At 42.5% G+C, this 10,073-nt stretch overlaps 1 protein-coding gene across 1 annotated transcript; it reads left to right on the forward strand.

Annotated features, from left to right (window-relative positions):
- Positions 1-4,508: 4,508 nt before the first annotated feature.
- LOC101984275 (pregnancy-specific glycoprotein 22-like) lies at positions 4,509-9,815 on the forward strand. The gene is made up of 5 exons (XM_005371038.1): positions 4,509-4,581; positions 5,681-6,040; positions 6,590-6,949; positions 8,169-8,528; positions 9,532-9,815. The coding sequence occupies exons 1-5, from the start codon at positions 4,518-4,520 to the stop codon at positions 9,813-9,815; spliced, it is 1,428 nt and encodes a 475-aa protein (XP_005371095.1). The 5' UTR covers positions 4,509-4,517.
- The last annotated feature ends 258 nt before the right edge of the window (positions 9,816-10,073 follow it).

Here is a 10,073-nt window from a genome sequence, read left to right on the forward strand (position 1 = left end):
GGAGATTGATGATGGTATGAACCTAAGATTCAGAATACAAGCTAGCTGTCAGTGTAAAATGGTCAAAGTCTGCAAAGGTGATAGCATGAACCTGTCAGAGGGCAACTGTACTCTCATTTATTCAGTGTCACGACTGACAGGGGACCCCGTGAGTATGTAATCTGGCAATGACTGACTGCCACCTGAAGTGACCTATTCAACCTGAATCTTACCTGTGAGTAATTTCTGTTGCATCATGACTATAAGTGCCTCCATATAGAGGTCTGGAGCTGGAATGTTTGTGACATTCACCCATTACACAGATGCCTTGGCTGATCAAGTTGCCCTGGTCTAGACCAAGCACATGTAGCAAGGACCAAGGTCCAAGAGGTGCAATGGGGTGAAAGGACTTCTGCCTAGAGCGACATAGGGTGATGGACACAGGACATATCTCAGACTCTGCTCAGTGCACTCATGATGACACAGTGGGTATACATTATACATTGTACTCCTGATGGATCAGGTGCTTGTGCGTGCTACATAAGAAATCTTCTACTACAATCTATACCCAAGCTCTGGTTGGGAACTCCTTATCTAAGGTTACACTGTAAATCAAAAAGTTGTTACTTCATAGCACAAATTCTATTTGGTCTGTCTTAATAATAAAAGCTCAGAGTCAGCTAACAGAGGGTGAAAGCTGAAGGATCAGAGAAGCAGAGTGGCCAGTCACCAGAGTTCTTACTTCTAATGATCACCAAAGGGGTAATCCTGTGTCTACAAACCCTTAGACTGCCTCAGACTGCATCCATCTCTATAAATCCTCAGACTGCCTGAGCTCCTATGTCCTCCTGCCTTATATTACTATCTCTGCCCAGCCACATCACTTCCGTCTCCACCTCCCTAGTGCTGGGATTAAAGGTGTGCCATCCCAAGTGGTGGGATCACCTTTGTGTGATCTCTGTTTCTCTTTTATACAGATTTCTCTCATGTAGCACAAGGTAGCCTTGAACTCACAGAGATCTGTCAGCCATTGTCTCCCAAGTGCTGGGATTAAAGATGTCTGCCACCACTGCCTGGCCTCTATGGATAACTAGTGGCTTAGTTCTGCACTCTGATCTTCATGCAAGCTTTATATGTTATAGTATATAAAAATACCACCACACTATTTTCTTCTCTATACCCAAATTTTTCCTTCCCAATGCTGACATTATATTTGGTTTTATTGTTTGTTCCAGATAGTTTGAATGTCCCAATCATGTTCCCCTCAGATAGTCATTTTCATCTAGGGGCAAACCTCTACATCTCATGCCACACATCAACTAACCAACATACATAAAACTCTTGACTTATCAATGGGAAATAAGAAACCCCAGTAATCCTCCAAAAGTCTCTTTATCTAAAATGTAGCTACCAATCGTGTATCTTCCTTGTCTAGAACATTTTGGCATCAATAGGGACAAAGCCTTGGTTTATGGGTAGATATAAATATTAATTCACAGCTTGTCTTGAGGGGCAGAAACAAATCTCAATCTTCTTATGAGAGTCCACATCTTTTTTGTCCTCTTCTCTTTGAATCTATGATTTCTCCTGGGTGACTTTTGATTAGTCTGGAGATGTGAGGGGGTGAGCTCCTTTCAGGTGTGAAAAAATTCCCAGGTAAGGAGACTTTTCTTAAGGTCAAGTAGATGCTCCTTTCTGTCACTCATTCCTTCCTTCCCCCAGTTTGCTAACATGATTTCTATGACCCAGAAAGAACACTCAGATCTTTGAGCCATGTTCATGTTTCTTTACCCTAAATTCTCCCAGATCCTGTCTTGTCTCATCTGGTAATTGGTTTCTGCTCTGAATCCATTGGAGCCAGAAGAGGCAGGTGATGAACAAGGATAGGAGACCAGTCCTGAGTCAGGATGAAACAAATGTTTTAGTGATTCTCTTCACAGTGTCTGTGGTGGATATCAGAGTGTCCCTGGTTCAGAATCTGGAAGGAAGGAAAAGTAAAATACAGGGTAGTTGTTATTGAGCTGTGTGCTGCTTCTTAGCATCCAGCTGTGATGCACAGTAGACACCAACACATGTGAGGACCACAGCAAACAGAGGACCACTCACTTGGAGAATGGGGAACTTCCTTGGAAATCTCCCTGTGGAGGAGGAGGACTTAACTCTTTACAACAGAATCCTAGTTATTATCATCAACTGTTATCTTGACACAGCCCAAAATCAAGTGGGTGGAAACCAGTGTCGCATTGGAGTAATTCCTTATTATTTCAGTCTGTGGGCATGTCTGTGAGGGATTGTCTTAATTGATGTAGGAGCACCCAAGCCATTGTGGGCAGGACAATTCCTATGTAGAAGATCCTTGGTTTTACAAGAAAGCTATCTCAGAGTGAGCAATAGAGGAGGCCAGCGATGAGCCAACAAATATCATGTTTTCTTTCTTTTTTTTAAGATTTATTTATTATACATACAACATTCTGCCTCGATATTGCCCGGACACCAAAGGAGGGCGCCAGATCTCAGTACAGATGGTTGTGAGCCACCATGTGGTTGCTGTGAATTGAACTCAGGACTTCTGGAAGAGAAGCCAGTGCTCTTAACCTCTGAGCCATCTCTCCAGCCCCAACAATACACTTTTTTATTATTATTCATTTGCCTGGAATTTGCTTTGAATTTCAGGAATAGAATCCATAAAGCAATGGAGCCATCATTTGGGTTAAGACCAATCATCTTGTTTAAGATCTGGTTCCTCCTTTTCTCCTTTCTGTTGTGTGAAATCCCTGTGAAAACCATGTTAAAAGTAACTTCAGTTCATGTGACCTCAACATGAAGCCACAGAATAATCATCTTTTGTGACCTTAAAGTTATCTTTAGCTGTTAATATTCTGTGCACCCTTCCCCCTGTGAATCACTGCATCCACCTAGCATTGCCCAGTGCATAGTACAAGCTAGCTAGCCACATTGTGTCCTGGAGGAAAATGGGAAAGTTCCAGCATGTTTTGTTTTTTGACTTCCATCAGAGCTAAAAAATGACTGAGTCTCAGAAGAAAAATGGACCCTTCTCTCTCTCCTAAGCTACTTTTACTCATGATGTTTTTATCATAGCAAGAAAAAAAACTAGGACTTTGTATAAGGAGGAGCAGACAACACATCCATTTGAATCAATGTTCTCTGTACTCAAAATCAGATCCCCTCAGCACCTATATGTAAAGAGAAGGAAGGATTTAGATCACAAAGATGAACCAAAAAGTTCATTGAAGCCCCTAGGTTAGTGTCTTCTCCTTGGAGTCTTAAGAGAAATTTTCTGAGCATAAAGCTTCTCCAGAGATTGCCCATTCTCTGGATACACAATGTTTCAATTTTAGTGCAGTGCTTTGCAGGAATAATCTGAGGCCCTTTATAGACAAACCCTTCATGGAATATGAGTCCCGAAGAACACAGTGAACAGGATGACAGGCCCTCCATACACTTGTGCTGAAGGTATCAGGTCACTTCACATTTGAATTGTTGTCAATTCATGCTGTAGCCCCACACATGAAATTTCAGTTCTCCCATAGATATTCAGGGAGAGATATCAAGATATATGCTCAACACCTAGAAAATGTTTCTCTGAGCTATAACCTTGACTAGCAGACTGGTTTTATCTCTGTCCCTACTAACCTAAAGCTCTCTCCCAAGACCCTACTCTCACCTACTGGATGCTTCTTGTATCTGAAATCATCTTTCTTCAGGGCAAGCTTAAAGCCCCATCCCTCCTGGCATCTCTCTAAGGGAAGACAGGATTCCCACTGGAGAATTACCTAGACAAAGTCCATAGGAGGCTCAGGAAAATTAGAGAGGACACTGACTTACCTAATATACAGCTCAGCCAACACATAATGCTGAAAGTTGGCTTGAAGTTCTTTATAGAAAGAGGAAGCCCATGGTCCTTTCCGTGACACACAAGCACATCTTCCCCAACACTGAGGACATGAAACTCCTCATAAACTTCTCCTGGGGATCTATTCTAGATCAAGAATTTGATTGGTGAAATTATTAATAAAGGCTTTCTCTTAATCCCTTGTCATTACTCAGCTGGTCCCTTTCCATCCCTCAGAGACATTTCTGTCACCTTCCTTATAGGAGTAAATCCCACCTTCCCAGAGTACTGAGGGCCTCTCTGTCAAAAAGACCCATAGGCTGGATAGAGGCTCCCTCTTTGGTTCACACTGACCCAAGGCCATGACACAGCAGATTTCAGACCTGGGATGAGCTATTGTTCTCTGAGGGCATGGGGATGTTTATCAGCATTGTTGCTAATGTGTTTCTTGGAGGTGAAACATAAAGAGAACACAGTTGAGAGGGATGTGGGGCAGCACTGAGAGTGTATGGAACAGAGCAGTGCCTTAGACTCAGATCTCACCACCTGACGCCCACTTGATTCTGTGAAGTTCTACTGCCTGAGAGGAAGCTCAGATCACAGGGAGGAAGGAGAGCAGAGGCTGGAATTCGGTTGGAACTGAAGCTCTTTTCCTCAGAGGGAGAGAAGCACCATGAGAAGAGAGATGGAGATGTTCTCTGTGCTTCCCTGTAAGTGGGGTACCCCATGGCAGGGGCTCCTGATCACAGGTAAGACACCAGCTCTCTGGGAAATTAGCGAATTTCTATGGCCTATAAAGAGAACGGAATTCTGAGAGAAGAGTCAAGATTTCTGTAGTCATAGGACAAAAATAAAGGGAGGGAGAGAAGCTCAGCTACTTGTAGCTATCTGTGGACAGGAGGTGATAAATGATAAAAGCCTCTACTCCCTATTCAAAGTCAAACACATTGGCTGCCATTTCTGAAGCCAGGTGTTCCCTATCATGACAGGGTGACTCTTCAAATTGAAATTAAACAGGGGTGGGCCACTATGACAAGTTAATCTGTGTAACATGAGAATCTGAATGGTAGATAGAGAAAACAAACTCCTTCTGGCCTTTTCATGCCTTAAAATATTTCAGAGAATGAATGTGTTCATACACACACTGAGAAGTATGCCTTCACAAGTACACACATACAATACATAAAGAAATGTAAAACCATTTAAATCACACTTGACTATAATTTTTCTTGTTGCCTACAAACCTGGAGCTATGTAGAAAACCCATGTAGAAACAATTTTCTCTCCCGCTCTTCTTTTCTCCCTTCCTCCTTACTTCCTTTCTTCACCCATCTCTCCTTCCTTCCCCCATTCCTTTCTATTTTCTTGCTGCCTACATTCTGTCCTTCCTTCCATCCTTCCTTCTTTGTTTCCTTCCATCTTTCCATTATCAACTGTTATCTAAGTCTTTTCCTAGAACTGAACCTCCAAAAATATCAGACTAATCTCTGTCCTCAAAAATTCCTGATTCTATTGAATCTGACATCAGCATATCCAGAAAATGATTTCAGGGTTTGACTGTTTGACTGATACCACAAAGTATACAGAAATAAAATTTAAAAAGTGAAGATTTTCTAGAGGAAGAAGTCAGAGAGGCTTCCTCACACCAATTCGGGGCAATGGTAAATGGAAAGCCAGCCATACACCTGATCAGAGAATCACTAAGATAAATTTCAATCAGAGGTTCTGAGGTCATGGAGGTCAAGCTGCTCATGTGTCAAGGAGGGTACAGAAGCCCCTACTCACACACCTAGGCTGAGTTATAATGTCAGCTGTTCAATATTGATTGTTTTTCTCTCTTCCCTTTAGCCTACTTTTTAACCTGTTGGCACCTGCCCACCACTGTCCAAGTCATTGTTGATTTAGTGCCATCCCATGTTGTTGAAGGAGAAAATGTCCTTCTTCGTGTTCGCAATCTGCCAGAAGATCTTGTTGCCTTTGTCTGGCACAAAGGGGTGACAAAGATGGACCTCGGAATTGTACTTTATTCACTGACCACTAATTTAAAAATCACAGGGCCTGGACACAGTGGTAGAGAGATAGTGTACAGAAATGGATCTCTGTGCCTCCAAAATGTCACCCAGAAGGACACAGGATTCTACACGCTACGATCCTTAAATAGGCATAAAGGAATTGTATCAACAACATCTATATACCTGCATGTATACTGTAAGTGATTCTATGTGAACTATCAGTGCTGGGTGGGTTCATTCCACTGGATACACACAGGATGGTAGCCTGTGCCTACCTCCCGTCTACATTGTGTCCCCATCTTTGTATTTTGTCATTTAGTGTGTGTCTTGCAGTGCAGACTTTCCTTTTTTGGTGGTTAGAGCCACAGGATACAGCAGAGAGCAACTCCAGGGTCAGCTCCTATTTTCTTGGTTCAAAAGGATACTCATTAGCTTTGATAACTTGACTGGAACTACAAAAGGAACAGAACAATAACAAAAAGAGTAAAAGCATGAAGAAGCAGGATCTGTAGGGGAAGAGGTCATGAAGACATCATGACAAATCTATTCTACTCTAAATTTGATCAGAGATCTGACAGCAGTGAAATAGCAACATATAAGTGCAGGGACACAAATTAGGATGATAAGATACTTACCTACACAGCTAGATGGAGCAATGAACACACCTGTTCAGGATATAGGGCTTCATCTCACCAAAATGCAAAGTTCTCACTATTGATGGATCTCTCTCTCTCTCCACTTCTAGCCTTCCTTTGGACCTGTGGACCCCTTTCCACCTCTGCCCAAGTCACTATTGAATCAGTGCCCCCCATAATTTCTGAGGGAGGAAGTGTTCTTCTACTCATTCACAATCTCCCAGAGAATATTCGATCCCTTTTCTGGTACAAGGGGATGATTGTGTCCAATGAGCTTGAGGTTGCAAGACACATAATAACCATGAATTCAAGTGTGCTGGGTCCTGCACACAGTGGTCGAGAGACAGTGTACAGCAATGGATCCCTTCTGCTCCACAATGTCACCTGGAAGGATGCTGGATTATATACCCTACGAACTCTAAGTACAGATATGAAAACAGAATTAGCACATGTGCAACTGCAGGTGAACAGTAAGTGATTCTCTGTGATCATTCAGTGCAGGGTGGGGCTTAGACACATAGGATTATGATGCCTGGCCTGTTCCTCCCTTCCCTCTGCACTGTGTCTCAATGTTGGTGTTTGAGCACCAAATGCATGATGCACGATAGAGAAAAATGATCATACGTGAGACTGCATCTTCTAACTGTACCCCACACATGTCAAGGAAGACCTTGATGGAAAATAATTTAGCTCAGTCTCTTGGAGGAATGTAGAACAGAGAGCCCTGAACTCTGTATCTTTCCAAGGCTGGACTACTGTGAGAGAGGAATGTTTTGCTAGGACTCAAACCTTACTTTCTTGTATAACTGATAGGTAACAATGTTTTTTTCACTGTCCATATCAAATTCGTGTGTTTATTAACCCCAAGTTGAAAGTGTTATAAATAAAATCTATCAACTGGGTCAGGGATCATGGAGGTATGCTGCTTACTGGCTTACTTTACATGGCTTGGTAAGTCCACTCTTATATATCACCCAGTACATCTAGCCCAGGAGTGGGAATGCCTGCAATAGTCTGAACACTTCCACATCAATCCCATATATATATATATATTGAAGATTGAGTGGGCAGCAATAGAAAAAGGCCTATCTATAGGCCAAGCTGGTAGTGGCATTTTAATTGATACCTTGTCTAATCAAAAGGGCTCTACATTGTGTCAAGTTTATGTTAAACCATGAACCAGCCTAAGTGAGATTTTTGAAGATCTGAATCCTGAAGATCAGACTGCTCCTGGCTTTCACTCAGTCCCAGTCCTGAAGAGTGCAGGACAGAGAAGAAAAATCCTCTGGGAGGTGAATTTAGAAGTTGAATGGAAACACAAAGAAAACAAACCAAAATAAAAATAAAAAACCAGAAACAATACAAACAGATAGTAAAAACCCTAGAAGTTCATGGAAAGCATCCTCTCAAACCCCCCAGTGTGCAGTGTGTTCAGTGTCTGCCTGAGGACAGTGAGGGAGCAGGCATGCAGATACTTGAGGGGAGATTTCCATCCTGAGGAAATGGCACTTTAAGGGGCACTGAAGGAATGGAGAAGGTCACATTACTGACCCAATTAAGTGGAACAGATATTTAAACACTAGGAACTTAGGCTGAGTGATGAATTTGTCTGCTCAAGATGGAGGTAATCATCTTTGCACAAAGCACAATTATCCCCATGTGATGATGGTTTTCTCTTTCTCCTTACAGCCTCCCTTTCTCCTTGCTGTAACCCTCTCACCTCTTCCAAACTCATGATCCAAACAATACCTCAGTATGCTGCTGAAGGGGAAACCACTCTTCTCCAAGTTCATAATCTTCCAGAAGAACTACAAGCTTTTACCTGGTACAAATTGATGTCTAGGACCGAGGTCCTTAAAGTTGTAGAATACAGCAGAGCCACAAATTACACCACCTGGGGGAGCGAACACAGCAGAAGAGAGATGGTGTACACCAATGGATCCCTGATGCTCCAGAATGTCACTGAGAAAGATGCAGGATTGTACACACTAGAAATTATAAATAGAGATTTCAAAATTGAAAAAGCAGATGTGAAACTTCATGTGAGCAGTAAGTAACTTTCTAAGGCCTCCACCTGCTGGGTGTGGCTTATGCTACTTCATACACTGGACTATCAAGACTGGGTTATGCTTGCTTGCTCCCCATTGCATTGGGTCCCCACAGTGGGGTTTGGATACTTACTGTGTGTCACACATGTGCTAGACAAACTGCAGTAGATCAGAATCCTTCACCAGTCTCCCCCTGCACAGAGGAGAATGTGTGCTCAATAACTAAACACAGGATGTCAGCCTCACCACAGGCTCCTGTGGGCTATGAATACAGTCCCAAGAGAAACTCTATGGTTTCCAGGCAGGCCCTGGCTGAGGAAGCCATGGGGTCCTCACAGAGAGTACTAGAAAGCCCTGTGTCCAAAACTCTCTCCTTGGATTGATTCCAGGTTAACAGTGCTTGGTTTTCACTTCATGTTAGAACTGACAGAGAACAAGGCTTTACTGACTTTCCAAGTCCCATAGAGTGTGGAACAAGCTGTGCACTGCCATGACAGGTGCAGTTAGGTAGAACATCTGGGAATCTTTTTCTCCTGAGTTTCAGTAGACAGGTGTCTAGGTCATAGCCTATTTTTCTTCCAGGCTTGGGAGACTTAATGGAAGATCAGTGATCTCATAGAAGAAAAGGAGGAGCTTGCTAATCCAGACAATGTCCAGAGCCCAACCTAGGGAATTCTCTTCTACATGTAAATAGCTACAGATGCTGCTGATTTTTAGCAGCTCCTACATCCCAAGATCGAGGCACTGCTCATAACTAAACTTAACTCTTAGACACAACAGTGATCATTTACAATTTGTCATATTATAGGAAAATTGAGACTCAGGGAATACAGTGACTGAATCAGGGTCACACAGATCATGTGTGATAGATCAAAAGCACAAGTTATGTATATAATCACAGCTCTAACTTACCTATCCTGGAGGATTTATTAAGCATGAATTAAAGAGGAGATGATTGAGCTCTCTAGGGATACTATCATTTGCTCTCCTCTGTTTCTTTTCAGAGCCTGTGACACAGCCTTTCATTCGAGTCACCAACACCACAGTTACAGTAGAGAGCTCTGTGATCCTCACCTGCCTCTCAACTGACACTGGGATCTTCATCCGTTGGATCTTCAATAATCAGAGTCTCCAGCTGACAGAGAGGATGACACTGTCCCCAACAAAGTGTGGACTCAGCATAGATCCTGTCAGGAGGGAGGATGCTGGAGAGTATCAGTGTGAGATCTCCAACCCAGTCAGTTCAAAGACAAGTCTCCCAGTCACCCTATCTGTGATGAATAAATGACCTCTTTTCTCATCCTACAGTAGAATGAGGGCATTAATTCATCAATGGGGTACAACAAAGAGAAAAACTTTGTGATGAAAATGATCAGGTACAGCCAGAAGGTTCACTCATGCCTCTACTCTTGGGATACATATGTCTATAAGGACAGGCAAAGATTTAAAGTGAGACTCTGTCTCTAAAGGAAAATAAAGACATCAATAAAGTAAACAAAAATGCAAAGTCATTAAGAGCTTATGTTGTGTATCAAATATATAGCCA

Source organism: Microtus ochrogaster, unplaced genomic scaffold (genome assembly GCF_000317375.1).
Source record: "Microtus ochrogaster isolate Prairie Vole_2 unplaced genomic scaffold, MicOch1.0 UNK96, whole genome shotgun sequence".
Lineage (NCBI taxonomy): Eukaryota > Metazoa > Chordata > Mammalia > Rodentia > Cricetidae > Microtus > Microtus ochrogaster.

Bases quoted from the DNA above. Each gene is read 5' to 3' on its own strand.
- LOC101984275 (XM_005371038.1), top strand. From the start codon at position 4,518: ATGGAGATGTTCTCTGTGCTTCCCTGTAAGTGGGGTACCCCATGGCAG. The intron at 4,582-5,680 runs GTAAGACACCAG...TCTTCCCTTTAG, and splicing joins GCAGGGGCTCCTGATCACAG to CCTACTTTTTAACCTGTTGG. The intron at 6,041-6,589 runs GTAAGTGATTCT...CTCCACTTCTAG, and splicing joins TATATACCTGCATGTATACT to CCTTCCTTTGGACCTGTGGA.